This window comes from Budorcas taxicolor, chromosome 7 (assembly GCF_023091745.1).
Source record: "Budorcas taxicolor isolate Tak-1 chromosome 7, Takin1.1, whole genome shotgun sequence".
Classification (NCBI taxonomy): domain Eukaryota; kingdom Metazoa; phylum Chordata; class Mammalia; order Artiodactyla; family Bovidae; genus Budorcas; species Budorcas taxicolor.
The window spans coordinates 14,961,528-14,981,124 of record NC_068916.1 but is presented as its reverse complement, the minus strand read 5'-3'; the positions used below and the strand labels follow the sequence as shown (position 1 = coordinate 14,981,124).

The 19,597-nt window shown below is 49.0% G+C and overlaps 1 protein-coding gene across 6 annotated transcripts in view; it reads left to right on the top strand.

The window, feature by feature from the left end:
* The first annotated feature begins 4,954 nt into the window (after window positions 1–4,954).
* Window positions 4,955–19,597, top strand: part of TYK2 (tyrosine kinase 2) — a 29,156-nt gene continuing 14,513 nt past the window's right edge. For 5 of the 6 annotated variants that reach the window (XM_052642501.1, XM_052642500.1, XM_052642499.1 and 2 more), the window contains exons 1-9: window positions 4,955–5,083; window positions 6,368–6,466; window positions 6,746–6,961; window positions 10,752–10,875; window positions 10,993–11,140; window positions 11,461–11,624; window positions 16,171–16,537; window positions 17,243–17,452; window positions 17,550–17,707. In XM_052642501.1, the coding sequence (XP_052498461.1) occupies window positions 6,766–6,961; window positions 10,752–10,875; window positions 10,993–11,140; window positions 11,461–11,624; window positions 16,171–16,537; window positions 17,243–17,452; window positions 17,550–17,707 (1,367 nt within the window). In that variant the 5' untranslated portion in view covers window positions 4,955–5,083; window positions 6,368–6,466; window positions 6,746–6,765. The remainder of the gene's footprint in view (window positions 5,084–6,367; window positions 6,467–6,745; window positions 6,962–10,751; window positions 10,876–10,992; window positions 11,141–11,460; window positions 11,625–16,170; window positions 16,538–17,242; window positions 17,453–17,549; window positions 17,708–19,597) is intronic. The other variant, XM_052642498.1, reaches the window with a different exon arrangement.

Genomic DNA, 19,597 nt, shown 5'->3' with positions numbered 1-19,597 from the left:
CATGTGTGCAGAAAGCATGTCCTAGACCTTGCTGAGCTCCCTGGGAAGGCTGTGGGTCTCATGCTGCCATTGTTTTATTGTTTTGAAGCTGGCCTCCTGTTTGTACTGCATGCTTTGTGGTTAAGCAAGCCTGCTTGGTTTTGTGGTTAAGCAAACCTGTTTTCTTAAGTGACCATTAACTTACTGGGGTCTCCCATATTTTTTCTACTTACAATCCCCTAGTGGGATTAACTATTTAATCACCTACTTTGTCCCTTTACTCTGCCCTTATCATAAATGGTACAGATGAACTTATTTTCAAAGCAGAAATAGAGACACAGATATAGAAAATAAACTTATGGATACCAAGGGGGTAAAGAGGGTAGGATGAATTGGGAAACTGGGATTAGTTATTGCTAGATAATTAATAAGAACCTACTGTAGAGCACAGATAACTCTACTCAATGCTCTGTGGTGACCTAAATGGGAAGGAAATCTAAAAAAGAGGAAATATATGTATATGCATAACATTCACTTTGCTGTACAGCAGAAACTAACACAACACTGACAAGCAACTCTACTCCAATTAAAAAAACACACAAACTGTCAACTGGGACAAAAAAAAAAAAAAAAGCACAACCTAAAAGTTGAGAGTTATATTTTATTTGGCAGACAAACTGAGGACTGAAGTCTGGGACACAGCATCTCAGATAACTCTGAGAGATTGCTCTGAAGAGGTGAGGGGGGAGCCAGGATATATTCAAGCTCTTACAACAAGGTTATTGTTAATTAAAGAAAATCAGATATCTCAAGTTAAAGAGTTTAGTGCTTTTCTATGTATGGGAAGATGCAAGAGTCTGGGCTCACTGAAATCATTCCTTTGACAGGTACCTCAGCTGACCTGTGCTTTCTCATCCTGAGTCTCCTCATGGTGCATCTCTGCAAGGGTGGCTGCAGTGACTTCCTAGGTGGCGCTTGTGGAAAAGAAGCTGCCTGTGCAGGATTCGTAAGAGGTTCGGGTTTGGTTCCTAGGTCAGGAAGATCCCCTGGAGGAGGGCATGGTAACTCACTCCAGTATTTTTGCCTGGGGAAACCCACGGACAGACAGTCTTTAGGGTCGCAAAGAGTTGGACATGATTGAAGTGACTTAGCACGCACCCATGCATTGCAGTGACTGACGGGTGGATGGTGGGCATCCTGTTTCTATCCTGAGTTCCCTCGGGGCTCACCATCTGTGCGGCTGTGATGCTGATCTCTGGTAGCCTCCACCTGCAGCGGTTTGAGGCAGGGTTTCGGTTCCCCAGCCAGAGATTGAAGTCAGCCTGAGGCAGTGAGATCGCTGAATTCTCACCACTAAGACCATCAGGCCCTGGTCTGTCAAGTGTGTAGAAATTAATTTCCACATAGAGACAGGAAGTAGTGAAACAAGTAGTGATTATTAGGAAGGAAAAAGGGTATGTGTGGATAGACACAGAGGCAGGCTCAGAGAGAGAGTCACACCCTTATGGTAGGTTGAATCACTTTTATGGGGCAGGTCTTCCAGGTTTCCTTTGGCCAATCATCTTTCTTTGCCTGGTTCTGAGTACATATTTGGTTTATCTCAGTCCTCCCATGTGTGCATGCATGTCTTAGCCAAGATGGATTCCAGTGAAGAGGCCTATGGGTAGGCTGACGTCACTTACTATGAGGTGACACCCCCTCCTTTTTGACCTCCAAGGAGCCTTTCTGTGCATGTATAGTTGGGGTCTCCTTGACTTGTTGTTCAGTCACCAGGTCGTATCTGACTCTCTGTGACTCCATGAATTGCAGCATGCCATGCTTCCCTGTCCTTCACTCCCTCTAAGAGTTTGCTCAAATTCATGTCCATCGAGTCGGTGATGCCATCCAACAATTTCATCCTCTGTCACCCCTTCTCCTCTTGCTCTCAGTCTTTCTCAGCATGACAGTCTTTTCCAATGAGTCTGCCTCCACTCTTTCCCAGAATGAGGGTCTTTTCCAATGAGTTGTCTCTTCACATCAGGTGGCCAAAGTAATTGGAGCTTCAGCTTCAGCATCAGCTCTTCCAATGAATATTCAGGACTGACTTCCTTTAGGATTGACTGATTTGATCTCCTTGCTGTCCAAGGGACTCTCAAGAGTCTTCTCCAGCATCACAGTTCAAAAGCATGTGTTCTTCAGCACTCAGCCTTATTTATGGTCCAACCCTCACATCCATACATGACTACTGTAAAAGCCATAGCTTTGACTATAAGGAACTTTGTCTGCAAAGTGGTGTCTCTGATTTTTAATTCACTCTCTAGGTTTGTCATAGCTTTTCTTCCAAGCAGTGTCTTTTAATTTCATGGCTGCAGTCACCACCCATGACTTGGAGAATGAGAAATATGTGGTCTCTATCTTTTACCTGAGCAAAGCTTAGCTCTTCTGTCTCCTGTTAATTTGGAGTATCCATCCACAGGGGAGAAACCAGCCGTTTACCCTGAGGCCCATCTAGCTCCTATTCAATGTGATGGCTGGATGACTGCAATATCCTTTGTTTACAGATATGGCAGGCAATATTTTTGACTCACAAAACGGTAAGGGAGACTATTCAGGACAACTGCAATGGGGGACTGCGAAAGGGGAGAGCACTGGGCTCAACTCTGAATGCAGCAAAGACATCTGGGGATTGCCAAGCAAAGAACAGAATGAGGGTGTGACGGGGGAGGGTGGGAGGGGAGATTCCCTGGTGGTCCAGTGGAATCCACCATGTAAGGCAAGGTACACTGGTTTGATCCTCAGTCCAGGAAGATCCCAAATGGCGCAGAGCAACTAAGCCACTGTGCCACAACTACTAAGTCAGTGCTTTACAGCCCAAGAGCCTCAACTACTGAAGCCCATGTGCTGTGACTACTGAAGTCCAAGCACCTAGAGCCAGCGCTGTGGGAAGCCCAAGCAGCAAGGGCAATCCTTAGCTGATCCCCAAAATAAATAAATGAATAAATAAACCTTAAAAAAAAAAAGGATAGGGATATTCTTGCTAAACTGACCTCACAGGATTCTTGCTAAAGAGAGGATGAATATTTATACATCAATGGTGGAAACTGAAAAACCTGATCAGATATTAGGGGTCAGGGGATGACTGTGCAGAACAAAGACAGGACTGGGGCCAAGGTTGAGGGGTAGTCAAGAAGAAGGCTCAGGGCTTCCCTGGTGGCTTAGGGTTAAAGAATCCACCTACCAATGCAGGAGATTAAGGTTTGATCCTTGGTCTGGGAAGATTGCACTTGTCACAGAGCAACCAAGCCCAAGCAGCACAACTATTGAGCCTGTGCTCTAGAGCCCGGGAGCCGCAACTACTGAAGCCCAAGCACTCCAGAGCCTGTGTTCCACAACAAGAGAAGCCACAGCAATGAGAAGCCCTCACACCACAACTAGAGAGCAGCCCCTGCCCTCTGCAACTAGGGAAAAGCCAGCCCATGCAGCAATGAAGACTCAGGACAGCCAAAAATAAAAGTAAATAAAATTATTTTTAAAAACAGAAGAAGGCTCAGAGGACTAAAGTTTGGGCAAGGAAAGAGTCTTTGTCACCTCTCTGTACCGCGGTTTCTTTCTCTAAGAAATGGGGATAAGAGATGCCAGAGGACTACTGCTAACATTAGATTGTTAGGGGAACCCACTGGCTGAAACCTGCTGCCCTGGCCAGGCTTGATAGTAACTACTTGAGTGAGTTATCTTACAGCAGGAGGAATGGAGAACTAACAAACTACTAGCAACCAGAAAGAACTCGGGAAAGGTCAAAAGGAGAGAGAAAATGCCAATACATACTCGGACCACCTCCCAGAATCCTTGCTAGAATTCATCTAGGCTGATCCACGAATGCACCACCAGGAAGGACTCTTGAGTCAGAATGATTGGCCAGAGACAACCCAGAAACTAACCCCATCACCATCAAACCCGAGACTGACAGCCATGCAGCAGAGCAGTTCTCCTGGGTTCCCTTATCCTGCTGCTCTCTTCCCCCGCCCCGGGGCGCCCCTTTCCGATAATGTCTTTTGCTTTGTCAGTACATGTGTCTCCTTGGTAATTCATTTCCAAGTGTTAGACAAGAGCCCACTCTCGGGGCCCTGGAAGGGGTCCCTCTTCCTGCAACAAAATGAAATAATGTGTATGAAACGCTGAGTGCACAGCCTTCTCTGTAAATATAAATAGCAGCGACTTGTTTTGCAGGGATCAGAACTTGGATCAGATGGGACGCCCAAGCTGCTACCTTGAGCAAAGAGGCCTCGGAGAACAGGATGTTGTTGCTGTTCTTCAGTCACTCTTTGCCACCCCATGAACTGAAGCACGCCAGGCTTCCCTGTCCTTGACTATCTCGCAGTGTTTGCTCAAACTCATGTCTATTGAGTCAGTGATGCCATCCGACCATCTCATCCTGTCGTCCCCTTCTCCTCTTGCCCTCAATCTTTCCCAGCGTCAGGGCTATGGGTGATCAGAAAAGGAATGTGAGCGGGTGGGCCCTGAATGCCTCCTCCAGAAGGCGGGGGTGGAGGTGGTTGGTGGTTGGTGGGGTGTCTCAGCTCTGAGAAGCAAGGCTGGCCACGCAGACAGGGAGGAGGCAGGACGGAATGGAGGGCCACATGGCAGCGGGGTCAGAGGACTGAATGGCAGCCAGCTGCAACCTTGATCGCCGAGATGACGATCTGACCTTGCACCAGGATAAGCTCTGGAAGCCTGACTTGCTTGGATCCACTCCTGCGTGGGTAATTGAAGTCGCGGCGCCGCAGAGAGTTTACGCTCTCCCGCCCCAGGTTGAGCGAAACTTGAAGCCTGAACCAATAGGGGAGCCACCGTAGTAGTGAAGGGGCGGAGCAGGACAGCGACCAATGAATGTGCCCGTTTCAGGCGACCAATGGGAGGTGCTGTTCCAGGGGCGATCAAGAGGCGGCTGCCCCGGGCGTCGGGGTGGGGTCCCGGGTTGCACAGAGTTCCGGGGAAAGGGTGAGTCTGGAAGGGGGCGCGAGGGAGCACGCCCTGGAGATCATCGGGAAGGATGCAGCTGGCGGAACTGCCCTTTGCAGGAGGTGGTTAGAAGCCCCCACACTGCCTTGTGACTGATCGATGCCGGGTGGGTACACAGCACGGTTCCTGCCCCTGCCAGCAGGGTTTGGAGGTTTCTGGCGGGGAGGTGGGGGTGCTTAGGGGGTTGGGGGCTGCGGACCTCGCTTAGACCTCATCATCGACCTAATCTTCAAAGCTAGATCTGTGCCCAGAGGGGATGAGGAAGGAGGAGATGGCCACTACAAAAGCCCGATCCCTAGGGTCTTATCTCAAAGAAAATCATTTCTTGTTGTTCAGTAGGTCAGTCGTGTCCGACTTTGCGAACACTTACCAAGCGTTTGCCAGGCCCCTCGCGGAGCCTTTTCTCTGCTTCAAGCTCATTGAATCCTCCCAACAACCGTTTGAGAGAGAGACTGTTTTATGCCTATTTTCCAAATGAGGAAACAGACTCCGAGAGAAGTTGATTCCTGACAAATCCGGCATTATGCAATTGCGATATTCTGTTTTTCCCTCATCACGGTCTTAAATGAGTAACGTCACTCTAATTGCTGACAGTCCTTCTCCGGAAATACTCGGAGACCTCAGGAAGCCTGGACCCTGGGTCTGCCTCTCAAAAAGTTCCAGGTTGTTGCGAAAAGAGCTGAACAGAACCCCTCCGCCGCTCAGGGAGCCAGCAGGGACCAGGGTCACTAGTAGGGGTAGATGTGGGAAGCAGGAATATTGGCTGAAAGAGAGAGACGACTGTGATTATAAAATTAATGATAATGACTTCATGCTTGATTTTATCATATTTGTTATTTGGTCATGCCTGTATCAAGATTCTTAATGTGTAACATACAGAACTGTGTTGAACCATCACAACCTAATTGATTTATAACTCTAGTTTTTAAAAAACGTAGAAAAAAATAACCATAACTACAATTTATAAAAAATGTGAAGTGTAACAGCAGTAATCAAAATGTGAGGTGGAGAATTAAAAATGTAAAATTTACAAGTTCTACTAAAGGGAAGCTGTTAGCTTAAAAGAGGGTATTGTCAGTGTGAGGTATGTTTTGTAGGTCTCATAACGCATCTTAAACTTATTAAACTTAGGGTAACCACAAGGGAAAAACCCTGTAGTAATTTCATCCAAACACAAAGACAGACAGCAGGATAAGAAACAAGGAAGAACCTGTCTACAAAACAACCAGAAAACAACAAAATGGCAATAATAAGTCTTTACCTGCCCACAATATGGTAACAGCAGTGCATAATTCCCTTACAACTCTAGTATAAAAGTTTCTTTAAAAGGAATGTAGAAATGTCACAACTGTCTCTTCATGGCAACACTCTCAGCATGTCTGTTTTCCAGATGGGGAGACTGAGGCCCAACATGACTAAATGACTTGCACTTGAGTCGACGCAGGATTCACCCCCAGGTCTGTCTGACCACCCAGGTTATTTTGGAAAGGTGGGTTCTGGGCAGACTTATGTATTGGTGAATTTGTCCAGTAAAGGGGTTGGTGGTGGTGCTGTTCATGACTGATGTAGCGTGGGGGGAGGGTGTCGCAAACCCCAGCTCCATCAAACAGATGTGGAAACTGAGGCCCGTGGAGGGGAATTGGGTGCCTAAGTTTGCACAGTGAGGGGTCCCAAATCTTTCCCTTCAGTTTGGAGGTAGGAAGGTTGAGGTACTAAAAAGGGCCCTCAAGGCTGAGGCCTGGGGGGTTGATAGGATGTTCCTCCACAGGCAGGCCAGCTGTCAAGAACATGCCTCTGTGCCAGTGGAGGACCACCACCAGGGGCAGGAAGCCCAATGGGGACGGAGCTCAGCCCATGGCCACCAGAGAAGGCCTGAAAGTACTTCTGCACTGGGCTGGCCCCAGTGGCGGGGAGCCCTGGGTCACCTTCACTGAGCCCACACTGACCGCGGAGGATGTCTGCATCCACATCGCACACAAAGTTGGTGAGTCCCGGCCATCGGCCCCATGGTGAGGTGGAGGTGCCAGCAGCCACTGGGCCCTGTTTATCCAGTTGTCTGCCCATTCATGCCTCCCGTGTTGAGTGAGCACCTTCTGTGTGCCAGCCCCCAATTACTGCCTCTGTAATTTGCAATCAGTCTTGTAAAAAGCTGATATTCTAATGAAAGTGAAAGTGTTAGTTGCTCCGTTGTGTTCAACTCTTTGCAACCCCATGGACTGTAGCCCGCCGGGCTCCTCTGTCCATGGGATTTCTCAGGCAAGAATACTTCAGTGGATTGCCATTCCCTTCTCCAAGGGATCATCCCAACCCAGGGATCAAACCTAGGTCTCTTGCATTGCAGCTGAATTCTTATAGGGCTCAGCAAGAAACGCAATAAATAAGGAAACTGAATAGGAGGTAAGAGATGATGGTAAAAGATTTCACACTTGGGGACTTGCTTGGTGGTCCAAAGGTTAATACTCTGAACTTCCACTGTGGGGATGGGAGCCAGGGTTCGATCCCTGACTGGGAACTAAGATGCCACAAGCCGCATGGTGCAGCCAAAAAAAAAGATTTAAAACTTGAGTAGATAAGGGAGCAGGCCACAGGACATCTGGCAGCGAGAACAGCAAGTGCAAAGGCCCTGAGGTGGGAACTTGCTGGTAACTGTGAGGAGGCCACACAGTTAGATACGTACTCTACAAACACTCAGCTCATGTATTCCCTTCACTCACGTGGCATTCCCTTCACTCACGTGGCTACAGGGATAGGTGAGGGTGAACAGGTGATGGTGCCGGTTGTGCAGAGCCTTTTGGGCCTCAGGGAAGACTTCAAATTTTACTGCAAGTGAGATGGGAGCCATGGAGGACTGAGAGCAAAGGAGGAACATGGTTGAACTCAAGGGTCAAAGATGCTCTGGGTCTTGTGGCGGAAGCAGAGTGTGGTGGGTCAGGTTAGGAGCAAGGAACTCCAGGAAGGGAGATGATGGGTGAGAGGTCAGCCAGAGTCAGGTCTTAAACCTTAAAGCTTAAGGGCCTTAAACCCCAGAGGGAGAGTCTAGAGTTTAGACTTTTTCCCAGGAGCAGTAGGGAAACATGGAATGGTCATGAGAGCTTGCAGTGGATGTGCTCAGAAATCTAATGTCTTCTGCCAGAGGAGGAGAGGGCATCTTCAAGGGGACTTACCTTCCCCTTCCTCCAGGACACCCTCTCAGCCCCCCGCCCCACAGCTGAATGGGGGCTTTCTGGTAGATTTCTATAGCACTTCATACTTTTCCACTGATGGCTGATTCTTTTTTTTTTTAATGTATTATTGACTGCATCAGATCTTAGTTGTGGCACTTGAGACCTTTAGTTGTGACATGTTCGATCTAGTTCTCTGACCAGGGATAGAACGTGGGCCCCCTGCACTGGGAGCGCAGAGTCTTAGCCACCTGACCACCAGGGAAGTCTCTGACCATAAAGAAGTTAGACAGGTTTGCTAGGTGTGTGAATCATGCCTAGTCAAGGTCCCGAGAACCTAATCTGTTTGAGGAAGGAAAAGATCTTAAGAGTAACTGGAGAATCAGTTTCAAGAATTTAGAAGGGAAACTAGAAACTGAAAGCAGAGCATGACTATCTGGGTCCAGGTCATGGTTGTTCATTGCTGAGGGGTTTGAGCTTTCTTATGGGGCAAAGAGGGAGCCGTGGAAGGTTTAAGCCAGAGAGTGAAATAGATTGGTTCTTTTTTTTTCAAAGAATATCTTCCTCTAATATTTGTCTTTTGTTTTTATTTTAAATATTAATTTATTGGCTGCATCAGATCTTTGCTGCAGTGTAGGAACTCGTCACTTGTGACTTATGGGCTTAGTTGCCCTATAGCATTTGGGACCATGGTTCCCAGACCAGAGATTGAACCTGCATCCCCTGCATTGGAAAATGGATTCTCAACCCCTGGACCACCAGGGAAGGCCCACAGATTGGTTCTTTAGGAAGCTGTCTCACAAGGAGGCGTGCTCCTTCTTTGGGGTGCAGTACACTTGGATGTAACAGTTTTTTTTTTCTTTTTTTTTGGCTGTGCCATGTGGCTTGTGGGATCTTAGTTCCCCAACCAGGGGTTCAATCTGGATCCTCAGCAGTGAAAGTACCAAGTCCTAACCATTGGACTTCTGGGGAATTCCTGGATGCAGTGATTTTTGTAGAGCAATTTGGCATCATATAACCTGAATACATTCCCTGAGGGCACACAGTTCCTCTCCTAGATACGTACTCTACAGACACACAGCTCATGTGTTCCAGGAGACACACACGAGAATGTTCAGAGCAGCCTCATTTATTTTACTGAGAAATAAGAGGCCATCTCAAAGTCTTTGTAGAGGAGAATGCACAGATCAGTTGCAGTGTGGTTGAACACTGAAATACTATGCAGCCAGGAAAAAGAAACTCAACCAAAGTTACATGTATCACGTGTGAAGCTTAAAAGCTATCATAGCCTGAAAAAACAAATTGCTGAAGGATACCTATGATATAATACCACACTCAAGGTTATAGCATTTAAAACTAGGTCATAGAAAATATGAAAATGATAAACTCTAGTTCAGGAGTATGGTTACCTCTTTGCGATAGGGGAGAGGAGGTGGATGTAGGTGGGGGTTTCAGTCGGATTTGCCAAGTTTTATTTCTTTAGTGGCTGGTACTTAGGTGATTATAAGTTATTCCAAAAGAACTATTTTATATACAGTTTTTAAGTGATGTACGTGTGAAAAAAGATGCTTAGGTGGCCAGTATGGGGAATGACAATGAATCCGGAGGCTGAGCTGGGACTGGGTTTTGTATTTGAAGGAAGTGGCGGATCCTAGAGAGAATGAAGGGTGCAGAAAGAACAGGACTTGTGACCAATCTGATTTTGAGGGGGTGGGACGAGTTAAGGACAAAGATGAAATCCTGGCTTAGAGAACTATGCTGACAGGGGGCAGGTCTGGGGACCTCAGATGAGATCTGTTTGGAACAAAGCACATCTCAGGGGGCCAGAGATATCTACAGTGTGACAGCCAAGGGTAGTTGGGTATTTCTCTGGGGCTGGAGTTCAGAGAGAGACAGGCAAAGTGCCAGCAGTCTGAAGAGCTGTGTTAGTCAGTCTACGCTAGGTTTGCTCTAGTAACAAGCAGCATCCCCCAAATTCTCCTGGGTTAAGACAATGAAAATTTACCATAAGTCTGATAGTGAAAGTGTTAGTTGCTTAAACATGTCTGACTCTTCACAACCCCATGGACTGTAGTCCACCAGGGCCCTCTGCCCATGGAATTCTCCAGGCAAGAGTACTGAAGTGGGTAGCCATTCCCTTCTCCAGGGCATTTTCCCGAGCCAGGGATCAAACCTGGGTTTTCCGCATTGCAGTCAGAGTCTTTACCATCTGAGCCACCAGATGTAAGCGTTTAATGCTGATGCCCTAGCATTTAGTGCTGGTCAGATGGTTCCCCTCTATCTTGTAGTTTCACCACTAGGCATGAAGGGTCTCCAACATCCCTAGGGTAGGGAAGAGGACAGGAGAGTTTATTTCTAGACCTGGAAAATGTATATTCCTTCTGCCCACATCCCATTGGCCAAAAAACTGTCCAATGCCCTCATCCTAGCTGCAAGGGAGACTGGGAAATGTAGTTTTTCTGTGTGGCCACAGCATGGTCTACATATTGCATTGTCTTCTTTTGGCAGGGGAGGAGGCCAGGGAGAGGTTGTGAAGGGAGACAGCAGGTCTGGGAGTCCACGAGGCTAATGGCAGCAGACATCAACTTCCTGACTCATTTCTCCCCTGTGCAGGCATCACTCCACCCTGCTTCAATCTTTTTGCCCTCTTCGATGCCCAGGCCCAGGTCTGGCTGCCTCCAAATCACATCCTGGATACCTCCAGGGACTCCAGCCTGACGCTGTACTTCCGCATGAGGTGGGCAAAGTCCCCTTAGAAGGCTTTTGTCCTCTCCCCTCCCTCCCCAGTCCCCACCTGCCAAGACTTGGCCTGAATCCATGCTAACCCTCAACTGCACCCCCTCCTTTCCTGCAGGTTTTATTTCCGAAACTGGCATGGCACGAATCCTCAGGAGCCGGCTGTGTACCGCTGCGGGCCCCCAGGGCCCGAGACTTCCTCAGAACAGGCAGAGCAGGGGGTGCAACTCCTGGACCCTGCCTCCTTTGAGTACCTCTTTGAGCAGGTGTGAGCAGGGCTGGGGAGGCGTGACTATTTGTGAGGGACCTTGGGCAACTGAGGAGCCCCCACTTCCCTCCCAATTTGCTATAGCTAGTGGGTTTCAGTCATGCCATCTGGGATCCTTCAGCTGCCTGAACAAAAGGGTTTTGGACTCTTAGGGTTGCAGGGGTAAGAGGACTGTGGTTGATTAGTGATGTCTATCACAGGCATAGGATTGGGCAGATGAAGCATACATATGGGGTCCCTCCCTTCCTGAAAGTAACCGGAAGCTGGGGAGTGAACAAGTTCTCACGCCTCCCTTTCTGCCTGATTCCCCATCCCCAGGGCAAGCATGAGTTTGTAAATGACGTGGCATCACTATGCGAGCTATCCAGCGAGGAGGAGATCCACCACTTTCAGAATGAGAGCCTGGGCATGGCCCTTTTGCACCTCTGCCACCTCGCTCTCCGCAGTGGTGTCCCGCTTGAAAAGGTGGCCAAGAAGACCAGGTATCTGGGAATGGGGCGGGGACATTGCATAGGTGGGTGGACATGCCTGGGTATCTGAAGGCTAGGGTAGACCTTGTGCACTGCCATGCCTTCATTCATTCAACAAACATTTATCGAGCACCTGCTGTGTGCTGGTACTAGTTTTGGGTGTTGGACACAACAGTAAACCAGGTAGATGAAATCTGTGACTTCTTAGAGCTCACTTAAAAAAAAATTGTGTATTTATTTTGGCTGTGCTTGGTCTTAGTTGCAGCATGCAGGATCTTTAGTTGTGGCGTACAAACTCTTAGTTGTGGCACATGGGATCTAGCTGTGAAGGGAGACAGCAGGTCTGGGAGTCCACGAGGCTAATGGCAGCAGACATCAACTTCCTGACTCATTTCTCCCCTGTGCAGGCATCACTCCACCGATCACTCCATCGATCCCTGACCAGGGATTGAGCCCAGGGCCCCCTGCATTGGGAACACAAGAGTCTTAGCCACTAGGACACCAGGGAAGTCCCTGGAGCTCATATTTGATGGAGAAGACAGGCAATAAACAAAATACCAAAGTAAAATGGTAAAATGTATATAGTGTTTTTGATGGTGACGAATGCAATGGGGAAAAATTAAACTGGAAAAGAGGAAGGGGGTATCAGAGAATGAGGGGTGTACAGTTTAAAACTGGGTCATCAGTTTCTCACTGAAAAGGTGACATTCACTTTCAGAGATTTGAAGGAAGTAAGGAGGGAGCCAGGTGGGTATTTGTGAGAAGAGAATTTTCCAGAGGTATCAGCCAGTACAAAAGCCCTGAGCCCGGGCTCTGCCTGATGTGTTGGAGGAAGTATGGCTGGAGTAGAGTGAGCTTGGATGACTCCCTAGAATTCAAGGGAAGGGAGAAGGCAGAAGTCTGGGGAGTTACTCACCTCCACTGAGGTGAGGACTGGAGCAATCGGGGCATACTGCCTGGAGGAGGCAGCCCTGCAGTTTTTTGTTTTTCATTTTTTGGCTGTGCTTATGTAGCTTGTGGGATCTTAGTTCCCCCATCAGGGTTTGAAACCAAGGCTACAGCAGTGAAAGCGCCAAATCCTAACCACTGAAAACAACCAGGGAATGTCCTAGGACCTGCATTTAAAAAAAACAAAAATTATTTATTTTATTTTTGGCTGCATTGAGTCTTAGTTGAGGTATATGGAATCTTTGGGATCTTCTCTCTAGGTGCAGCATGTGGGCTAAGTTGCCTCAAGTCATATGGGGTCTTAGTTCCCTGACCAAGGGTCGAGCCTGTGTCCCCTGCACTGAAAGGCATATTCTTAATGACTAGACCACCAGGGAAGTCCTAGGACCTGCAGTTCTTTTTGAAATTATTTATTTACTTATTTTTGGTTACGCTGGGTCTTTGTTGCTGCGTAGGCTTTTCTCTAGCTGTGGCGAGCAGAGGCTACTCTCTAGCTGCCGTGCACCGGCTTCTCATTGCAGTGATTTGTTGCCAAGGACAGGCTCAATAGTTGTGGCGTATGGGCTTAGTTGCTCTGCAGCATATGGAATCGTCCCAGATCAGGGATTGAACCCCTGTCCCCTGCGTTGACAGGTGGATTCTTTACCTCTGAACCACCAGGGAAATCCTAAGACCACAATTCCTTTTTTTAAAAAAAATTTATTTTTAATTGGAGGATAATCACTTCATGGCAAATAGATGGGGAAACAGTGAAAACAGTGTCAAACTTTATTTTGGGGGGCTCCAAAATCACTGCAGATGGTGACTGCAGCCATGAAATTGAAAGATGCTTACTCCTTGGAAGAAAAGTTATGTATGACCAACCTAGATAGCATATTAAAAAGCAGAGACATTACTTTGCTAACAAAGGTCCGTCTAGTCAAGGCTATGGTTTTTCCAGTGGTCATGTATGGATGTGAGAGTTGGATTGTGAAGAAAGCTAAGCACCGAAGAATTGATGCTTTTGAACTGTGGTGTTGGAGAAGACTCTTGAGAGTCCCTTGGACTGCAAGGAGATCCAACCAGTCCATTCTGAAGGAGATCAGTCCTGGGTGTTCTTTGGAAGGAATGATGCTAAAGCTGAAACTCCAGTACTTTGGCCACCTCACGCGAAGAGCTGACTCATTGGAAAAGACCCTGATGCTGGGAGGGATTGGGGGCAGGAGAAGGGGATGACAGAGGATGAGATGGCTGGATGGCATCACCGACTCGATGGACATGAGTTTGGGTAAACTCGGAGTTGATGATGGACAGGGAGGCCTGGCGTGCTGCGATTCATGGGGTCGCAAAGAGTCGGACACGACTGAGTGACTCAACTGAACTGAATTGCTTTACAGTGTTCTACAAATCAACCATAGGTATATACCCATGTCTCTGCAACTCATAAAGCACATATTTTTCAATCCTTGTCGTATTATCACCGTGGAGGACCAGGGCCGTGACCATGAAGCCAGGATGCTGAGGAGCACAGAGGAAGCACCCTATCCAGCCTGGCGATCAGATGATGCTCCTGGGGTGACATTTCTGCTAAGACCTGAAGGTTGAGTTGGCTTTATCCAGACGTGGACTGCTTTGGCAAAGCATTGGAGGCAGAGGAAACAGCATATACAGAGGCCCAGAGGCAGCAGGCAGCAAAGGCCTGTTTCCAGGGGAATTGAACTTGGAATGCAATTGCCCAAGTGTTGGAGTCAGCCAGGCACTAACTGGGGGTCTTTTTCCCTCCAGGTCTTTAGGGGGCCCTGGAAAGCTTGGGAATAGGGGCAGAAGACAGCTAGAACCTTGAGCTTTAGGATCCCTCTATTCAAGGGATGGAAAAAATGTCTTGGGACATGGAAGATAAGGCTTGTGTGTGTGTGTCTTTAATTGCTCAGTCATGTCTGACTCTTTGCAAGCTCATGGACTATAATTCCCCAGGCCCCTCTGTCCATGGGATTTCCTAGGCAACAGTACTGAAGTGGGTTGCCATTTCCTTCTCCAGGGGACTCTTCCTAACCCCGGGATGGAATTCGCATCTCCTGCATTGACAGGGGGATTCTTTACCACACTGAGCCACTGGGGAAACCCAGGATGGGGTGTAGAAACCTGTAATCTGAATGGGCTATGCTGGGGACTTTGCTAGTCTAGGAATCCACCTGCCAGTGCAGGGAACTTGGGTTTGATCTCTGGTTTGGGAAGATCCCACATGCCACCCCTGTGCCAGAACCACTGAGTCTTCTTTCTAGAGCCTGTATTCCCCCAGCACAACCGAAAAATAAAAAAATACATATATCCATACATAATAAAATAAATGGGTTCTGCTGGTAGGTGGTGCAGGCAGAAGAGGTGAAGAGTACAGCTTTGTGAGGAGCAGAGGGGCTTCCCAGAGCTGTCCTTTTATTGGTAATCATATTAATGATCAAAACAATAGTGACTTCTCTAGTAATAACAATAGCCAACACTCATATAGTCTTTATTTTGTGCCAATCAATAGTCCTAATTCTCTTGTCAGCCCTAGATATGGGTACTGATTCCATTTTACAGATGAAAAGACGGAGCTCCTCAAAGCTTAAGGAATTCACCCAATATCTGGAATTTCAGCCACATAGTCCCCTCCAGAGTCCTGGGCCCTGGCCCTGACACCATTTGTCCTTGCTATGTTTGCGCTTTATCACATTCTCTTTCCACTTTCATGACAGCCTGCTTGCTTTTTATTGTTTGTACTTTTATTCAATTTTAATATTTTTTTAGGTTTAATATTTTTTGATTGACATACAGTTGATTTATCATGTGTTAATTTCTGCTGTACAGCAAGGTGATTCAGTTATATATTTTTTAAAAATACCATTTTCAATTATAGTTTATCACAGGATATTGAATACGGTTCTCTGTGCAGTACAGTAGGATCTTGTCTATCCATACTAAAGCTTTCATCTGCTAACCCCAGCCTCCCACTCCGTCCCTCCCCCAACTCCCTCCCCCTTGGCTACCACCGGCCTGTTCTCTATGTCCATAATTCTGCTTCTGTTTGGGAGGGAAGTTCATCTGTGTCATATTTTTTTTGAATTATTAATTTTTAAAATTTCTGGCTGCACCGCTTTCTTCTTTATGTTGTGCAGGCTTTTCTAGTTGTCGTACATAGTCTCTAGAATGCACAGGGCTCAGTAGCTGTGGCACACAAGCTTAGTTGTGGTATGTGGGATCTTAGTTCTCCAACCAGGGACCAAACTCAGGCCCCCTACGTTGGGAATACAGAGTCTTATCAACTGGACCAACAGGGAAGTCCCTGTTGGGTTTTAGATTCCACATATAAGTGATATTGTATGGTATTTGTCTTTCTCCTTCTGACTTACTTCACTCAGTATGACAGTTTCTAGTTGCATCCATGTTGCTGCAGCTGACATGATTTCATTATTTTTCATGCTGCATAGTATTCCGTTATATATGTATACCACATCTTTATCACCTCATCTGTCGATGGCATTTAGGTTGCCTGTTTTCTAGACGAGGCAGCTGAGATTCAGAGAGGTTAAACCACTTCCCCGTCATGGCCTAGCCAGGGCCCCTGAACTGCCCCTCTTGGTCATCCCCACAGCTTCAAGGATTGCATCCCACGCTCCTTCCGGCGGCAGATCCGGCAGCACAATGTTCTGACTCGGGTGCGCCAACGGAGCATCTTCCGAAAGTTCCTGCAGGCCTTCCAGCCGGGCTGCCTCTCCCAGCAGGTCGTCATGGTGAAGTACCTGGCCACGCTCGAGCGACTGGCACCCCGCTTTGGCACAGAGCGTGTGCCCGTGTGCCACCTGGAGTTGCTGTCCCAGGCTGAGGGGGAGCCCTGCTACCTCCGGGACGGTGGGCAGGCCCCTGCCGATCCCGGGTCTGAGTCTGCTGCCGGACCCCCCACCCACGAGGTGCTGGTGTCAGGCACGAAAGGCATCCGATGGCGGCTGGTAACGGCAGAGGTGAGTGAGGTGCTTCTACCATCTAACAGTGGAGGGTGTGGGCTCCTGCTCAGCCACCACTTTCAGAAGGTGGCTGTGGCAAAGGTGGTTTTCCCTACATGGCTCTGGGATATGTTTGTCTGTGCGTGGGGGTCTGTTTCTTGGATAGTGTCTTAAAGGCTCTAATAAGGCCTGCAATCAAGAATTAATTTCAGTCTTAATGTTCTGCCTAAGCTTTTCCAATGCATGTGGGTTCCAGAACCCTTCCAATAATACGACATTCTTCTAGTCTGCCGTGGAATTAAAAGTCTATGCCACATATTTGGTTACCTGGTCAGCCTGGATCAGCTCCAGGCCAAGCCCATGTCCTTCAGCTCGGCCCTCAGTAGAGGGACAGCAGCTATCTCAACCCTATGGTGATAAATCCTCTGCCTGCCCGCCCTGGGGAGCTGATGGCTAGGGTCTCTGCTTCTGGAGAGCACCTTTGACCTCTGGAGCCAAGAGGGCTAGGAGCCCCCTTTCTGCCCTCCCCAAAGTTCCATCTTCTGGTGACTGTATCTCTCTGGATGGGTCCCCCGTCCAGCCTGTGACACTGCACTCAAGGATAGGTGCCCGAATAGGTAACCTGGCCCTTCCGGCTTCTGCCTCTCCCCAGGGAGGGAAGAGCGGGAGGACTGAACAGGCACAACCCTGCTCTGTTCACCTGCCCCACATGCTGGCTTCCAGGGGCCTGCTGATGGTGGTGGTGGTGGCGGCAGTACGATGCCTGATGCTGACCCATCTGGGAAGAGAACGAAGGCCAAGGAGGCGGGCGGCGAGCCAGTGGACAGGCCTCGGGAGACCTCCTGGTCCTACTTTTGTGATTTCCAGGACATCACCCACATGGTGCTGAAGGAATGCCACGTCAGCATCCATTGTCAGGACAACAAGTGCCTGGTGGGGCCTGGGGCTGTGGAGCTGGGCTGAGGGGGGGAGATGCCTCTGGCCTGTGATGCCTGCCTGATGATCCCCCGCCCCCACCCCCGACCTGCAGGAGCTGACCCTGCCTTCCCGGGCTGCGGCCCTGTCCTTGGTGTCGCTGGTGGATGGCTACTTTCGCCTGACCGCCGACTCAAACCACTACCTGTGCCACGAGGTGGCTCCTCCACGGCTGGTGATGAGTATCCAGGATGGTATCCACGGCCCCCTGCTGTGAGTGCCTCAGGGGTGGTGGGGGGCGGTGGGGACAGGGCAGGAGGGGCAGCTGCCAGCTGGACAGTGAGCTCTAGGGGCTGTGGAGTTTAAACGAAGTGTGTGCACATTGATGTCTTAATGTGTGCCTGTGCGTCTTGGGGTGAAGGCCTGTGTGTCCACCCACCTGTATGAGTGCACACTGGTGTGCAGACATTCAAGTCTCAGTGAGTACGTATCAGTGTGTGTGTGGGAGTGTGTGTGTCTCGTGCGTACACGTGTCTGTATGGGCCTGCGTGTACTGTGTAAGGATTCACTCATACCACGTTGTACATGTGTTCATATCAGTGAGTGCTCACGTGGGCGCGCGTGTGACCCATGCATGTGTGCAGGGAGAGAGGGCATCCGTAATGGCGTGGGTGGTGTGCCATCCTGAGAGTGCCTGGCTTCGGGGCTGGGTCCCCATGCCTGTCTGGATGTTTAACAGCTGTGTCACTGCTTTGGTGACTGCATTTGATTTTGTTTTGTTTCTCTTGTATTTTTTGACATTGCCATGAGGTTGTGGGAACTCAATCCCCCCGACCAGGGACTGAACCTTGAACCCATGCACCCTGCAATGGAAGCACAGAGTTTAACCGCCAGACCCCCAGGGAAGTCCCCCAGCTGCATTTTAAATTGTCAGCGTGTATTTTCACACCTGACTGGTGACTTCTGCGCGGCTGTGCGTTTCTCAGATGCTGGCGGCCATTGAGATATGCACGTGGGCGTTTCCACCCCTGGAGTTGTAAAGTGACTCACCCCTGGTCACTGGGAGGCACTGCACATGCCTGCCTGGACGTGTGTGGCTGAGAAGGTTGAGTGTCAGGGCGTATAAGGTCATTGATGTGTGTGTGTGGCTGTCCTGTTTGCTGCCAGGTTGGGGTTTGTGACTGTCAGCTCCTCTGGCCTTGGGTATCGCTTGTCCTACCTGTGACGCTGGGACTAGTTCCCGGTGGGGGAGGGGGGTGCCTAGTCTGCACACCAGAGGAGGGTGAGGGCTCCTCACCTCTCAAGGGGCTGGGGCCTGATGGAAGTCTGTGGGCCATGTCAGCATCTCTTAGTCCATTCAAATAGAATACCAATGGCTGAGTGGCTTAGAAACCACAGACATTTCTCAAGGTCTGAAGTCCAAGTGCAAGATGTTAACAGATCCGATGTCTGTGAGAGCCCCACTTCCTGTTTCATAACCGCAAGCTCAGTCTTCTGGCTGTGTCCTCATATGGTGGAAGGGGTGAGTGAGAGCTCTGGGGTCCGTTTTTTGTAAGTCACTAATCCCATTCGTGAGGGCTCTACCCTCATGACTCATCACCTACCCCCTGGCCCACCTCCTAACGCCGTCACTTGGGGGTTAGAGCTTCAACATAGGAACTGATTGTATTCTTTTTTAAACTTCTCTTTGTTTAGTTAGTTCTGGCGGTGCTGGGTCTCGGTTGCTTCACTCAGGCTTTTCTCTAGTTGCAGCGAGCAGGGGTTGCTCTCTAGTTGCGGTGTGCGGGCTTCTCATAGCTGGGGCTTCTCTTGTTCTGGAGCATAGGCCCTAGGGCTAGCGGGGTTCAGTGGTTGGGGCTTGTGGGCTTAGCTGCTCCACAGCACGTGGAATTCTCCCAGAGCAGGGATCAAACCCGTGTCCCCTGCGTTGGCAGGTGGATCCTTATCTGCTGAGCCACCAGGGAAGTCCAACACAGGAATTTTAGGGGAGGCAAACATCCAGTCTGTGTAGCTGCACGGGCCCTTGGGGCTATGTCACCTTGCAGTACCTGTTTGTGTTTATGACCGTGCTCACCTCTGGGTCTGGGATGCCAGCCCCTGGCATGTCATGTTACACTGGGGGAGCAGCTGTGTCTGTGACCTTTGACCTTTGTGTGTGTGCCA